The sequence below is a fragment of the Akebia trifoliata genome, chromosome 2 (assembly GCF_017979445.1).
Source record: "Akebia trifoliata isolate Shusen 1 chromosome 2, ASM1797944v1, whole genome shotgun sequence".
Taxonomy (NCBI): Eukaryota; Viridiplantae; Streptophyta; class Magnoliopsida; order Ranunculales; family Lardizabalaceae; genus Akebia; species Akebia trifoliata.
Window position 1 is genome coordinate 16,128,631 of NC_141376.1, and position 17,533 is coordinate 16,146,163.

General features: G+C 32.2%; 1 protein-coding gene across 1 annotated transcript; it reads left to right on the forward strand.

The window, feature by feature from the left end:
- Nucleotides 1-3,881: 3,881 nt before the first annotated feature.
- LOC147409793 (protein MKS1-like) lies at nucleotides 3,882-5,115 on the forward strand. Its single transcript, XM_086431854.1, has one exon. It carries the CDS (start codon nucleotides 4,194-4,196, stop codon nucleotides 4,863-4,865), a length of 672 nt encoding a protein of 223 aa, XP_086287980.1. The 5' UTR covers nucleotides 3,882-4,193; the 3' UTR covers nucleotides 4,866-5,115.
- The last annotated feature ends 12,418 nt before the right edge of the window (nucleotides 5,116-17,533 follow it).

The window sequence follows — 17,533 nt, forward strand, 5'->3', positions numbered from 1 at the left end:
CTAATATTGCCTAAAAGTAGGATATACCAAGTTAATAGAGTTTAGTCTAACTGATGGGGCAAGACAGCATAATCGGAAACCTGGCCTACTTAACAGGGCAGGTCTAATCCGAATATCTGCCTAATTTTGGATTATGCATATCGAGTCTGGAGATCTCAAAAGATATCTCCCAAGAATCTTAGACTTGATCTCAGTTATTCAGATTTCGTCTACAATTCTTGTAATCAGGGATTTCATCGTAATCAAATTCTAACTAAAAGGGAAACCCTGATTTGAATGAAGAACTTATAAATAGACGAATCAATAAAGGAAAAAAGATCTTTTGGCTGAGAGGAGAAAGACTGATACTGTTTTTCTTGAATATTGTTATTTCTACAACTCTAACTTAGGCGTCAGAAGATTATTGTCAAGTACCACACCGATGCTTACAGGAGGAACTTAGGAGTTATTTCGGCTCAATAAAGCAAAGTCGATCTCGCCTCTACATTATTGAGGGTCATTTTGTCAATATTAGGAATCAAACACTATATACCTCGAGATTTTGATGAAAAAACTAGAGTTAAAAAATATAAATACAAATAAATAACTTATTAAGAAAAGTATTTTTTTCTTTCTCAAACTGAAGCTTAACAATTTATTAATTTAAAAATATCTTAAAACACCCTATAAATTTTATAGAATTTGATAATATAAAAAAATGTATTATAAAAAAGTTTTAGCTAATTTTAGAAAAAATTAAGTAATTTAAAAAATTCTTAAATAAGTGTTGATATATTTAAAATTACACGTTAATGATAGAGTAAGTAAACGTGTCTAAACGGGTTAAGCGGGTTGATGCCCAAAACCCAAACCCAACTCGTTTAATAATCGTGTTAGATGGGTTGACACTATTATGACTCAAATCCAATTAGACTTGACCCAAACTCACTAACTTCATGTCATTTTCGAATTATGTTTGCAGGTCGTGTTGAGATTGCCACCCGTAGTTCAACTAATAATCTGATTTTTAAAGCATTGATTCTAATACTCAAGTTTGACGTTAAATCCAAATTTTGTACTTGTCTCACTCATCGGTCATGGTCAACTCGAGGGCTCTCAAGTCTATTTGACTGAATCAAATAAATATATATTGAATTTATTAAATATTTACGTATTTTCTTTATAAAAAAAGAAATTGAGCATTAAGTGTACTCACATAGCTGGGTAGAGGTTTTAGTCCAATTAGGTACATTTCCAAATTGACTTGGCAAGCTGGCGCCTAATGAATTTCAAGGCCGAGTCAACTTGAAATTCAAATGAGTTCAGACAACTTGAGGAATTTTTTGTTTTTTTGTTTTGTTTAGCATAGGTATTATATTTCTTAGTTTTAGAACATGAAAACTCAATGACTAACGAGTCAACTTGGATGAGTCAAATAGAAATATATTACTAATTCAAAAAGAAGAATTATTGGGTATAAACCCCAAGAGTTGACACCTTAAGAAGTAGAGAGGACTCGATTTCGAATCCCTTCTTAGAGTCACCTTAAAAGATTTATCCAAAAAATTACCTTCTATGAGTGGAGCAGGACATTACATGTGCTTTGAGGATTAGTTGGATTCTCCAAGAAGACTGAATATCTCAATTACAATAAATTTTGTTATCAAATGTGACATCTAATGAAGGTGAAGCTTGAAGGACCCTCACAATATTTATTTATTGTTCTACATGTTAATATCAAATATAATCACAAAACTTGATCACGTTTTCACCAGAATCGATGCATTTTGAATTGGCTCAATCAAATTAACTTGATAAGTCATCTTGAAATCCAACCGAGTTGACTTGACTCAACCTATTTTCGAGTCAAATCCCCAGTTCTATACTATTCTATTTAAGAGAAATATAAGATACATGATCACTATGATCAAAATCATGATTGTCTGTGATCTTAATTCCTTGCATTATAATTAAAAGTCAAGCATTATAATTCAAAGTCAAGTCTTGAACGACTGTGCTGTCAATTTCATACCATAGCTCACCTTGATCCACTTGCATAGTAGGCCCAATCATTTAGCACTTAATATGGGTCATTATTGTAATTTCACAAAAATTAGACATAGGATACTTTTGATATCACCCTTCGTTTTTGGTATATATTTGATATAAGTCCCTGGAATTTTTAAACTAAAGACATTGTCCCTTGACCATGTGCAAAATGAATGAAATACATTCTCTTTTCTCTCTCGCCGAAAACCCTTTGACTCTTTCAACAAAATTCTTTGACTTATTCCGGAAATCCCAGTTTAGCAACCAAGATTGACTTATTAACGAGGGCATGTATGGTTGTAGATGGAAAATTGGTTTTCCTGAAAAATGCAATTTTTAAGAGTTTAATAGTACATATTTCTAGAAAATCATTTTCTCGTTGGAAACAATTTTACTTGATATTCCCATCTCCCAACTTTTTCCTCTTGAGGATAATCCCAAACTTAAAACAAGAAACCAACTCAGTTTTTTGTCATTTTCCTAGATGCAATTAAATGCTACAAAAATTCCAAATACAATTAAAATAATACATAAAAGGTTTCATAATTAATTAAATTAAAATTTATAATAAATGATTATCACCTCCAAAATAAACCTAAATGCATCTTGATTAAGTACTACATTAAATCTTTAAGCTTTAAAAAAAAAAAAAAAAAAAAGATTAATTCATCGAATTGGACACGTAATATTCAAACTCAAGGTAACATGCAACCAAAGTGATGGGAAAAGAATAAAATAGCAAAAAGTACATGGACAGTTATCCTTCATAAATGGTGTAAAAATTCATAATTAGAATTTAGAATCCCTATTAGTTGAAGGTGTCGACTAGCTTATTTAGTAAAGTCTATTGATGATGATACAATAGATCTGGGTTCCCTTCTTCTCATCACCAAGTTCTGGTCTCATTAAAAACAAGCTTATTTATTGAAAAAAAAGAAGAAAGAAAAAAAGACCCTTTTATATTGTCAAACAAGAAATTTCAATTATACCCTCAATAAATTTTAGTAACATTTTAAGCGAAATAAAATATGTGAATCCGCCAAAAAGAAATTTTTTTAATTAATATGTGATATATAGCCTTATTTTGAAAAATATCCCAAATGTAATCTTTTAAGGATTCATTTTCCCATAATTATTTCTTTTAAGAATTCATATTTCACGTGACCCTAAGATCTTCTCTAGAATTAACTCAAACCCATACTCAAATTCAAATTTGAGTAAAAAGGAACTCCACTCCTTTACTCAGACTGATATCAAATCAAAAAAGACTCAAATCTTTAACAAAATTCTCAATGGTCATATTTGAATAAAAATTTAAAAGAAAAAATAAAAATAAATAAATAAATAATAGGAGAAGACGATAATTATAGACATAAAAAAAAAATAAAAAAAGATTTGAATAAAAATTTGAATATACGATTAGAGATTTTTCATTTGCCATTGGACTTAAATGAAGCTTTTACTCAAATTTGAGTATAAAAAAATTAAGTCGTTGATGGTCTAAGAAGAAACTAAACAAAACCCTAAAGAATAATGATTTTTTTACGCCCCCCTCCAGCACATGCCCTTGACGTGACATGTTCTAGAACCATAGATTTTTTTTTCCATAGAATACATAACGGGATGTACGATTGTGTATCCTGAGAGAAAAATCTATAGTTCTAGCCCATGCCACATCAAGGGGGGCATAAAAAAATCACAAAGGGTTGAAAATAATGAGATTTAAGTTGAGGATATTTTAGTCATTTTTTATTATTCTCTTTTATAAAACTATGGCCAAAGGAGTATGCCATCATTTCCAAAACCCAAGTGGCCTCTCAAAGACTCCAAACCTAGTGGATAATTACGTCGAAGTTACCCTTGAATTTCTTACTACATAAGATGACATCCAATCTACATCATCATTGTAGAACCTGACTTTGTATCTCTCTCTCTCTCTCTCTCTCTCTCGGACGAGTTCAAAGTACTAACAAATCAGCCCTCATAAAATATTGAACATTTCTTGTTTAAAATAGGTATTTAAATAATCCATGTTTTTCATTGACTTTACTCATGTAATCTAGAGCCTCATATATTTCTTCAAGGGGTTTAGACTAGACAAACCCCTTGTTGTTATCTCCTAACAACTCGACCCCTCCTTTGTTCTCATCATCATCATCATCAACATGGACTCACCTGACTTGCCGTCTGGTAAGCCATCTCCAAGGCGTGAACTCCAAGGCCCACGACCCACACCACTCAAAGTTCGAAAAGATTCACACAAGATCAAGAAGCCCCCTATCGCACCCAATCCTTCTCATCCACAACAACCTCAACAACATCGACCACCCGTCGTAATCTACACCATCTCTCCAAAGGTAATTCACACAAACCCTAATGACTTTATGTCATTAGTTCAACGTCTCACGGGTTCAGATTCTACTTCTTCTTCTTCTACTAGTAATGTTAATAATAGTGGTGCAATTTCGCCCGCTGCACGTTTTGCCTCAATTGAGAAAGCTAATCCATCTGAAGGCGAGAGATCATTGAGGACAAGTGATGTTAGTCTGATGGAAGGTTTAGAATTAGGTCCAAACGTGGAGAGAACAACGGGTTCGTTCCCAGGGATTTTATCTCCAATACCATCTTCCCTTCCACCAATTTCACCAAATTTCTTTTCTCCAATGTCGGATCCAAATTCTATTAGTTTTTTACATGATCTAAGCCCTATTTTCCATGGTAACAAAAACTATATAGAAGGAACTTTTGTTCCTAGTCCCACAGCTTTCCTTTCAAATCCTATAACTTCCCCTTCTACACCATCTTTTGATCTTTTTAACCAATTCTTAGATTTCTAGTTCTGTTCCAAATCCAAGGTCTTTGGGGGAAAGAGGAAGAAGAGGCATATGAGGACAAAAGTCTTTTTTGTTTACAATTCAATTGTTGCAGTTGGGCCTTTATTGGCATGGTGGACCATGTGATTTGTATTGCCACCCACATGTCTGTTATACTTTTTTTTTTTTTCTCTCTTTTATCTTAATTTCATTTTGGCAGTAACTTGGAAATGTAATTCGTAAAAATAACAACTTTTATTTATTTAATTATTCATTTGTTTGATTTATTTGTCATAGATTCTTTATTTGGTACTTTTGCATTTGTTTACATGAATGACAATAAAGCCCTTGGTATGTTGGCATTTCCCTTTCCAAATGATTGTTATTTTTGTAAATTTAGGATTCATTAAGAAGCTCAATGAACCAATATAGTAACCTATTTATTTTTATTTTTTTATTGTAATAATTTAATAGTGATTATGACTTATGAGAGTAAGTTCAATTAAGAAAACCAACTTATACATTGTTGAATCGACAGCTAGGATGGGAAGATATTCCTTAAGATTCCCTAGAAAAGTTAGATTAACCATAAGAAAAATGTGAGTAATCTAATCCAATGGCTTAAATGGGAAGATATTCCCTACCAAGCTTGTTATCCATAATGAGTCCCTATCATGTTTTTAAACTCGGTTTCCCTCCTCATATCAGTACTCAACGAGATCGAGACGACTTTGATGAGTTAAAACTTTAAAATAAATTTAAATTTTCTTTTAACAATCATATATTTTATTTTATTATAAATTGAGTTAATTGATGCTCAATCACAAAATCTCATTTTCATTTGCTCGCATAAAAAATCTTTAAAATCAATTATGTTTAAAGGAAAAGTACATAGATATAGAGAGGAGTGTTTGGAGACTTTAAACAGAGTCAAACAATTTTCAAATACATGGGCTAGAAGTTTGGGAGTGAGCTCATTTTTTTGTGATAATGATCTCTACGGTGAGGAGATTATCCTTACCAAAAATCAACCCATTTTGAAACTTTTAACCCTAATTTATAAGTTAAAGAATTGTGGACTGTCAACTATTTATAAACCACTTTTGATGAGATTTTAGAAGTTCAGAATAAGCTGATTTTTTGTGAGGGTGATCTCCTCACCATAGAGATCATCCTCACAAAAAATCAACTCGTTTCTAAACTTTTAGCCAATATTTTGAAAAATGTTTAGCCAAACATCTCAGGCAAGTTAATGAAATGAACAATTCATAATGAATATCTTACCTCGAATGCCTCAGAAATCAAGGTAACTCATATACATTATCTTTGTCTCGGTCAAGTTTTAAAACCATGATCCTAAAAAATCTAACAGTAGAAAAAAAAAAGTTTTTGTTTACATAAAACTAATTCGGAATTTCACTAGTTCTAGATGACCAGTCGCATGAAGCCTAATGAGGGTAGTTTTGTAAATTGGGGATGCTCACAATACACGTAAAATCGAGTGATTGAGCCAATCCGAGACTATGTGAGACAAACTTTCCTAAAAAATCTTTATTTTTAGTGGTGAAAATTTTACCTAATTAAGGTTGGGAAAATCTCTGGCCACTAATGTGGTCAGTTACGTGCAAGTCACATGTTAGATTAGACAAAAAAAAAACTATAATAGTCATTAAGGACCACTATAAGACAAAAGTGACACTCTTATAAATAAATAAATAATAATAAAATAAATGAATGAATCGTGCTGGGATGACACAAGGGTGATAAAAATGATGTGGTGTTGTGCACATTACCATAGATGCTTTTTCATGAGATACAAGTAAAAAGCATCTACGATTATGTGCGCACCACCACATCATTTTTTTCACCCTTCTGTCTCCATTTGTGTCATTCCAGCATTTTCCAAAATAAATATGACACGTGTCAGTCAGTGATAATTTTTTGTTAGAACTGCAGCATTTTCAATTGGTTGCGCCTAGAATCTCTCATTTGAAAATTATAATAGAAAATCTTACAGAGTAATTTCCTTGTTTGTTGATGAATCCCTTGTTCGAGACCTGAAGCAATCGCGCACACAACTTAATATGGGACGAGCACACCATCCAACCACTGCGCTTAATTATCGGGTCAATTAGCGTGTGCGACTACCAATTTTGACCTGACCTTGTGGCTTAGACAAAGTTATCCTTGTAAATTAAAATATTTTAAACATAAATATTCAAATATAAAAGGCTGAATTACCAAAAACATACAATGAAAATGAAAATTTCAATTCAGTGCATTATTCATTTTAATTTCGGAAAAGATAAATCTACCATTTTCATAATTAAAACATTTAATTGGGAAAAAATTTACTATGTCATAGAATGAAAAACAAAATTAAATTTTTTTTTTTTGTGGATAAAGTGGTATTCCCGTAGATTGCGAGCCCTAATATCGTATTTGGGCTTATGCCAAGTCCATAGATCATTGGGCCCTGTCCAACAATTAGGGGGGGTGGGGGCGAATCAAACCCGTAAGCCTGACTAGCTCTACGAGGCAACTAGCCTCTTAGAGTACCATATATAGTCCAAATCCCCTGGTTATAAGCAATATACTACAAATTACATATACCAGGTAAGCAACAGAAAATCTATGTCGATGGCCAACAAGGGGGTTTGAACTCAAAATCTTTTCTATTTTGGAAGGATGCATTGGCAAATTATTTTTGACTATTTATTAAATAAAAGTGAGAAAAACATTTACTATTTTATATAATAATAAAATTTTCGGTATTTGTATAGAGTGTTATGATTATGATAATGATAGATGTGCCCTTTTCAGAACTAAAATTTATTGCATTGAAATGGGAATTTCCCATACAAAAAGCAAAAAAAATTTCTAATACATTCATACCAGGAGAAACAAAATAATAACGGGAGAATGACCCATCTACAAAAATGTAATATGGGTACGATCCTCCTCTCAATACATTCTTACTGGAGTTATTTCACACAAATATACTACGGTTACCACACATGACTCAGTGACATCCTGTGAAATATATAGTATCTCTTGAAATATGTTTGATTGTTTTCAAAATTTACAATTTAATCAAGATCATAAAAGTGGGTAAAGAGCACGGTTGTGCAAATATGATAATGATAAAAGAAAGAATAATGTTGAAGTGACCTCAAGATTTTATCTCGTATCATACGTTCCTGATATGAAGTGTGTAGGAACCATAAATGCTTTTTCACTTGTATCTCGATGATTCTTACACATTTTCACGTAAAAAAGAAAAAAAAAACGTGCAATATGAGATACAATCTTGGGGTCACAGGAATTAGAGTCAATTCATAACTTATTTGGCTTAGTACAATCACAAACCAAAAGTGGCAAATATTTTAAAATTGTGTCATAATATCTTTGACTTGTCAGTATTTTCAATATACATTTTTTTTCTTTGCCCTATGCTTGAACCTAGGAAAAGTCTTAGCCTAGTCGGAGGTTTAGAACAATGTTATTAGTCTTTGCAGACCAGTAATCGAAACCCTCACCACAAGCTATGACGACAATTGAGAAAACTCAACGTGACTCTCATTGTAAATCATGTTGAGTTTCATCTATTCTCAAGAATTAAAAAAGATTCTAGAACATTTAAATTTGAGAAATATTTCAAAGATGCTAAAACATTGTATAATTTAAAATAGGAGTCAAATTTCCCCAAAAAATTTCAGAGCTTCTCATATTTCTTTGGCCATTGTTGACCGATACATAGTCAAAAATGTGCGCACACACACAAATTCTATTTTCTTCCAATTCAAGTGCATACCCATGATATGATGGTATTCTGTAGAGCTCCTACCCATTTAGCCGATATTGTATATTATAGTTCAAATATCTTAGTTCTTATTGACAAGATTTCACACATATTTTAAATCTGTTACATTATATTTTTTTATGTTGTTATAACTCACTGCATTTCATAGAACACAAATCAGTTAATGATGATAGCAACCATGCCACCAAATCAAACAAGAAATTGTCAATACTAACAATCATCCCGTATGGTAACCCCGGTGGTGGTGGTGGGCTCAATGACAATTTCAAATCCAATAAGCGATGAGAATCTGTAGGTTGTGTGTTTGATACCTAATATGAGCAATATTTCCTCGGAACCACCTGTAATGATATTTCCTCACTTACCTGATGTGTGTGATATGCGGGCATTGCTCCTGCCTAAGGTAGGGTCCCATATGCTCATGGTTTTGGCCTTAGCTCATCTGGTCCCTTTAGTTGGACGTAAGTCCAAACACCCCCGTTATCAAAAGAAAAGAAAAGAAAAAATCATTCCTATGATCCTAATTTTGATGGTGCGATGTGCAAATTTATTGAGCAACTAGAGCCTACCATCTATTAACTCACAAATTACATAATTAAAACCCAAATCCTTACAAATAGTAATTGGTTCATGATTCAAATTAAATCTTCTAATTTATGGTTCATGGTTGGTTTTAACAATCAGATCTCTTAGCTAATGACAATCTGATTTAAAAAATAAAAAAGTTGTACTATCCATGAATTTCAAGGGTAAAGAAGGAATAATTATATCAATGCATTTTGATACTATTAGTTAATATCATGTTGGGTACTATGATGTCTTATTATTTTTTGAGAAAGTATTGGCATCACACAAATAAGTAAAACAATATTCTTAAGCATCTAATTGTTGTTTTCTTCTCCTTAATCCATGCTAAATTATGCTCTATGATAAATAGCATAATACGGAGTAGGTGGCCAAGTGTCAACTAAAGGGGGTGTTTAGAGTTACAGGATCTTTCTACTAGATATATTTATCATAAAGAGACCAACTGATGACATGTTTAAGGATAGTCTAAGCCTTCATGACTTCTCTAAAATGAATCTATCAAAGAGAGAGAGATTTTCAATTATATCATTACAATCTCTCCTAACTTAGCAATATATTTATGGGAAGTATTCGAAGGCCTTAAAGAGAGTCAAACATTGTGTTAAACATTTTTCAAAATATGGGTTAGAAGCTTCGTAATGGACTGATTTTTTGTGAGGATGATCTCCATGTTGAAGAGATCATCCTCACCATCATTAGCTCATTCTGAAATTTCTAACCCTAATTTACAAGTTGAAGAATCATGGATCATCCAAATTTTGTAAATCACTTTTGATGGGGTTAGAAGTTTCGAATGGGCTGATTTTTTATGAGGATAATCTCCTCATCATAGATATCATCATCAACAAAAAGCATCCCATTCTGAAACTTGTAACTCGTACATTAAAAAAATGTTTGGCACAATATTCGACTCTATTTAGGGCCTCCGAACGCCACCCTATATATATATATATAGCGAAAAGCTTGTAGTCACATTCTTTTTTTTTTTCTTTTCTTTTTTTAATTGATAAGCAAGGGGGTTATATATATATATAGGGTCGGTTCCGTATACCCCTATTACGACTCACATTGCGACACACCGTTTTGTCTTATATGGGTAAAAATGTTTGGAATGGGCTGATTTTTTGTGAGGATGATCTCTATGGTGATGAGATCATCCTTGCCAAAAATCAGCTCATTATGAAACTTCTAACCCCATGTTTACAAGTTGAAAAATTTTAGACCGTCCAATTTTTGTAAATCAATTTTGATGGGGTTAGAAGTTTTGGAATGTGATGATTTTTTGCCAGGATGATCCCCTCATCACAGAGATCATCCTCACAAAAAATCAGCCCATTCCTAACATTTTTGCCCATATAAGACAAACGGTGTGTTGCAATATGAGTCATAATAGGGGTCGTAATAAAGTCATCCATATATATATATATATGATGGCGTTATTACGACCCCTTTGCGACATACAATTTTGTCTTATATGGGCAAAAATGTTTGGAATGGACTGATTTTTTGTGAGGATGATCTTTGTGATGAGGGGATCATCCTGGCAAAAAATCATCTCATTCCAAAACTTCTAACCCCATCAAAATTGATTTACAAAAATTGGATGGTCTGAAAATTTTCAACTTGAAAACATGGGGCTAGAAATTTCATAATGAGCTGATTTTTGGCAAGGATGATCTACTCACCATAGAGATCATCATCACAAAAAATCAGCCCATTCTAAAAAAATTTTCCCATATAAGACAAAATGGTGTGTTGCAAAGGGGGTCGTAATAACCCAACCCATATATATATATATATATATATATATATATATATATATATGGGAAATGTTCAGCACCCTAAGTTTTACCACACACTTTAACAAACGTTTTTTGTCCTACATGGGTTAGAAGTTTTGGAATGGGCTGATTTTTGGTGAGGATGATCTCTATGATTAGAAGATCACCCTCCCCAAAAATCAGCCCATTCCGAAATGTTTAGCCCCATGTTTACACGTTGAAAAATCGTGGGCCGTCCATTTTTTGTAAATCAATTTTGATGGGGTTAGAAGTTTTGGAATGAGCTGATTTTTGGTGAGGATGATCTCCTCACCATAGAGATCATCCTCACCAAAAATCAGCTCATTCCGAAACTTCTAACCCATGTAAGACAAAACGCGTTTGTTAAAGTATGTGGTAAAACTTAGGGTGCCGAACGGGACCCTATATATATGGGAAATGTTCAGCACCCTAAGTTTTACCACACACTTTAACAAACGTTTTTTGTCCTACATGGGTTAGAAGTTTTGGAATGGGCTGATTTTTGGTGAGGATGATCTCTATGATTAGAAGATCATCCTCCTCAAAAATCAGCCCATTCCGAAATGTTTAGCCCCATGTTTACACGTTGAAAAATCGTGGACCGTCCATTTTTTGTAAACCATTTTTGAAGGGGTTAGAAGTTTTTGAATGAGCTGATTTTTGGTGAGGATGATCTCCTCACCATAGAGATCATCCTCACCAAAAATCAGCTCATTCCAAAACTTCTAACCCATGTAAGACAAAACACGTTTGTTAAAGTGTGTGGTAAAGCTTAGGGTGCTGAACGGGACCCTATATATATATATATATATATATATATATATATATATATATATATATATATATATATATATATGGGTAGCGTTCAAGGGCAAACTTTTTAGCAAACTTTTTGGCAAAACATTTTTCAAAACATGGGTTAGAGGTTTTGGAATGGGCTGATTTTTGGTGAGGATGATCTCTACGGTGAGGAGATCATTCTCACCAAAAATCAGCTCATTCCAAAACTTCTAACCCCATCAAAAACAGTTTACAAAAAATGGACGGTCCACAATGTTTCAGCTTGTAAACATGGGTTAGAAGTTTTGGAATGGGCTGATTTTTGGTGATGATGATCTCCTCACCATAGAGATTATCCTCACCAAAAATCAGCCCAATCCAAAACCTCTAACTCATGTTTTGAAAAATGTTTTGCCAAAAAATTGGCCATTGAACGCCCCCCTATATATATATATATATCTCGAAAAGCTTGACGACACATTCTATTTTTTATTTTTTATTTTTTTAATTGATAAACTAGGGGTTAGAAGGAAACACACCCCTCACCCTTTTCTAAAGTCCACTACTACACTCGAGTGTGTGCAAGATAAGTCGTCCAATAGAATTCTCTCTTGCTCTTGTGGGATATCTTTTAAAATTTATTAATCATTAGCTATTATCATTTTCGGTACTCAAATGCTGTAATTACAAATCAGCAATTAATTTGGTATTTTTCGATTCTAAACCCACATCAAGAGACACATGGAGATGTTTATGAATAAGAGTAGAGAATTAATGAATTATATTATGGTAGGAAGTTTCTTATCCTCAAGAGAGAATTTATAAATAGAATCTATGTTTTAGGTTTGCAGAGATTAATAGTAAATAAAAAAAAATGCTTGATTTTTGTGCCATAATCCATGAATAAAGGGGAAAATTACTTAATTGACCTTGAAATAGTCATTCTTTCTATTAAAAAAAAAGGGGACAATTATCAAAAAAAATACAAAAAAAAAAGTATTTATCAAAATAAATCAAAATTTTAAAATATTTCAAAAAAGATACAAAACCGGTCTTTCAAAGACCGGTTTTTCTCTCTCCTCAATTTTTCTCAACATATTCTCTCCCCTCTAATATTTAAAAGAAAAAATTGAAATTTTTTTTAAAACCGGTCTTCCAAAGATCGATTTTTCTCTCTTCATTCATTTCTCTCACTATTTCTCTCTCCTCTATTATTTTAAAAAAAAAAACGAATTTTTTTTAAAGTTTTTCTCTCTCTTCATTCATTTCTCTCTTTTCTCTCTCCTTAAAAAAACGAATTTTTTTTAAAAAAAATTTCTCTCTCTACATTCATTTCTCTCACCCCTTTCTCTCTCTTATTATTTAAAAAAAAAAAACGAATTTTTTTAAAAAAAAAATTTCTCTCTCTTCATTCATTTCTCTCACCCTTTCTCTCTCCTATTATTTTAAAAAAATGAAATTTTTTTAAAATATATTCATTTTTTTTTAAATAATAGGAGAGAGAAATGAATGAAGAGAGAGAAAAAAAATTTTAAAAAAAATTCGTTTTTTTTTAAGAAGAGAGAAAAGAGTGAGAGAAATGAATGAAGAGAGAGAAAAGCTTTTTAAAAAAAATTCGTTTTTTTTAAGGAAAGAGAAAAGAGAGAGAAATGAATGAAGAGAGAAAAAAACTTTAAAAAAAATTCATTTTTTTTTTAAATAATAGAGGAGAGAGAAATGGTGAGAGAAATGAATGAAGAGAGAGAAAAATCGGTCTTTGAAAGACTGGTTTTAAAAAAAATTTCATTTTTTTTAAATATTAGAGGAGAGAATGTGTTGAGAAAAATTGAGGAGAGAGAAAAACCGGTCTTTGAAAGATCGGTTTTGTATCTTTTTTGAAATATTTTAAAAATTGGATTTGTTTTGATAAATACTTTTTTTTTGTATTTTTTTGATAATTGTCCCAAAAAAAACCTAACTTTCGAAAACAATTTATCATCTCACCCTGTGCAAGCAATCACCAACTCAGTGCACATTTATCAAACTAAGACTTATTGGCACCATCAGTTCCCATCCACTTTCTGCATCTACACATATGGATAACATAATACTCCAGATGTCCCATCTACCATGTCCACTCAACACCAATTTCAAGAGTTATATTCTCACTAGTCACATCACCACCATGGTAATTGATTTTTTTTTCTTTTTTGAGTGCTGAGTTTCTGACCGGGAAGTCTTATAAGAATGTGCAGTTGTGCATCCCAAGTAAAAAATCTATGATTTCGTGTTTTATGTCCATGCCATGTTAGCTGAATATTTGATCGAGTGAAGACTTACTAGTTTGAAGATCATTATTCTTTTTTTTCTTAGTGTGGGTATCCTCACTCTTCGGGTGAGACTAATCCCACGATCACACACATCACCCCCTCAGAAAATCCTACCTACAACTGATTGAGTCAGGCCAACCAAACCCTAAAGGGTGTCCCCAAGGAGTTAATTGCTTCGTGGAGTTTAAAACACTTGACTTAAGTGTTGTTTGTTAAACTGAACAAATAAGTGATGAATTATTATAATTGCTGAAACTGTATAAGCACTAAATTCTAGTGCTGAAATTATTGTCTGTTTACCGATCTGAATTGTACTGAACTGATTTAAATTAAGCGTTGTAATCACATAAATCTATTTATTACTTAATGCTGAAAACTGATAAATTGACTATATTACCATTTTCAACAGTTGTATATTTAAGGAGAAATTATTAATAAAATCTAAAAATAAAAATTATTTACTAAATTTAATGAAATTCGTTTTGGGAACCTAGTCGAACAAATTCTCTCTCCTCCACATCATTTAAAAAGTAAATTTTAAATTTTTTTTAATTCAAATTAAAAAATAATATTAATTCAAATTAAAGAGAGAGAATATTAAATATAAATATTTCGTTAAATATTAAATATTAAATATTCCAAAAAAATAAAAAAGGAAAGAGGAAATTTCTCTCTCCTCTTTTATTTTTTTAAAATATTAATTTGAATTAATATTATTTTTTTAATTTGAATTAATATTATTTAAATACGTAGATGAGAAAGAAAATAGGAGAGAGATAATATTTGTGTGCGTTGCCTTATTAATTTGTGGGGTGTTTATATCATTATCTATAGGACATAAGAGGTAATATCATTTCAAGTATAAGGGCATACTTGTCCGTATTGAAAAAGATCGGTGTTTATCGCTTCAGCAAAAAAATTAAGTGATCAAACTTCACTTAATGCTTTTCACTTATTTTTCAACAATAAGTGTTAAAAATGTGGAGTAAACAAACGTGCTAACTGCTGAAGCTGAATTGCATTCAGCATTAAGTGTTGAAATCAACATTAAACAAACACCCCCTTACTCTTCCTGAGGAGCTTATCAAAGCTCGACTTTCTACTAAGCCAACCCCCAAGGTTTATACTAATTGAATTTAAATTATTAAGGTGGTCTCTATGGGATATCTCTATTTTAAGAGTATTACATTCACTAAAATTTCATTGAATCAACTCCATTTTGGTCGTATTTATCTACGAACCCTTAGTTTCTAAGGTACACTATGGTTATGGTTTAGAAGAAAATATTTAAGCTTTTCCAAATCAAGTTTGGTACGCAACAAACCTTACCTTATGAACAAGACTACCACCACTAAGTTAGTAAGATTTCTAATATCTCTAAGGGTCATTAGGGCACACATGGATTATCCCATTGACAATCCAATATGAAAAAAATATATGTTTCAAGCTTGATCCAAGATGTTGAAAATGGATCATTACCAAACTCTCCAATTTAAAATTAAAGTTCAACAGTAAAAAAAATTAATGTTTTATTTATTTATTTTGAAAGTTCTCAGATTTGCCCTCTAGAACCTTGTGGCTGCAGATCATATCCTTAAATGTCACAAATTGATCCTTTAAGAAAAAATTTCTCAGTAATTTAGTAAGGAAAGTATTTTTCATATTTAACAAATCTTGAAGTGAGATTCACATAATAGATAGAGCTAAAGGTATCATAGATATTTAATCTTTTTAAAAGATGTGGATCCAACTTCAAGGTCAGTTGAGTAACACACTTGATAAAGAGAGAGAGATTTTGTAATAAAATTGCAACTGATAGGTCTTCCCAGTAAGTCTCTCTATTTCTTAATTGTCCAAATAAGAAGATAACTTAAGGAGTAGATCCTCCTTGATTTGAACCTAAGATAGTTATTTGATATCATGATTTCTTATTCTAACCTCTCTTTTTTATATTTCTCATAATTTTATGTTGTGGCTCATAAGCAAATTCAATGCTAATTAGTAAAATTTGCACATAATTAAAATTTATAATTATAATATTCAAATCAATTATATTTAAAAGATTATGTTGATAATAATTATTAAAATTAAAAATCTATTTTTTCAAAATGATAAATTTGTGAACAAATAAATAAAATTGACACAAAGGTATAATGAGGTTTGGCTATGATAACCTACGTCCTCAAAAGAAAATCACACAAAAAAAGATGTGTGGTTACTGCCTTTATTCCTTGTATTTATAGATTACAATAATAAGAAATTATGGGAAAGGAAGTTGGCGTAATAGAGATAAGAGGAGAAAAAGGAGAATAAAATCTGAATTGATTCTCCTAAAAGAGAGGAGAGAAAATGTGTAAATGACTGTTTTCCTAAGATCTCGTCCACCCCCTCAAGTTGGAGCATGGATATCATGCATGCCCAACTTGCCAATAAGCATTTGTGAACGGTCATGATCCAAGGCTTTTGTAAAGATGGCGGCCAACTAATGAGAGGTACACAAATGTACTGACTTGATAAAACTGGATTGAACCTTCTCCCAAACAGAGTGACAATCGAGCTCAATGTGCTTGGTCCATTCATGAAAAACTGGATTAGCTACAACATGGAGAGCGACTTTGTTGTCACAAAACATACTAATGGGTTGTGTATGAACAATACCAAGGTTAGTGAGAAGATACTTTAATCATGCAAGCTCACAACTGAGGAAAGTCATAGCCTTGTACTCGACTTCGATAGAAGACCGATAAACGGTGGCATTTTTTTCGTTTTCCATGATATGGGACTGGTGTCAAGCATAATGCAATAACCACTAGTTGATTTTTAGGTCATAAGACAGCTTGCCCAATTGGAATTACAGTAGCGTGATAAATGTAAGGAGCTATAGGAGGAAAGCAAAATTCTTTCAAATAGAGTAAAAGACGCATGGCAGCATCATGATGAGGTTGAGGAGGGTTCTGAATGAACTGAGTATATGCATTGAATAGGTAATGTTGAGCCTAGTGATGTTAAGATAGATTAATCTACCAATAAGATGTTGATAGGATGAAGGATCAGCTAGGGGTTTCCCATCAGTGCTGGTAAGGTTCAAATGTTGTTCCAATGGAAATTCAACTAGGCAAGCGCCCAACACGCTAGTATCTTGGAGTAACTCAAGGGTGTATTGATGCTGGCTCAAAAATAGGCTGTTAGAAGAAAATATTTAAGCTTTCCCAAATCTTTGATATGAAACTGTGAGTGGAGAAAGGCTTTTGACTGTTCAATTGTGATGACGTCTCCAACAATGATGATATCGTCAACATAGACAAGAACGCGAATGAAAGAAGATGACATTATCTTACTAAAAGAGAGTAACCGGGGAGAGATTGTATGAAACCGTTGTTGAGGAGTGAG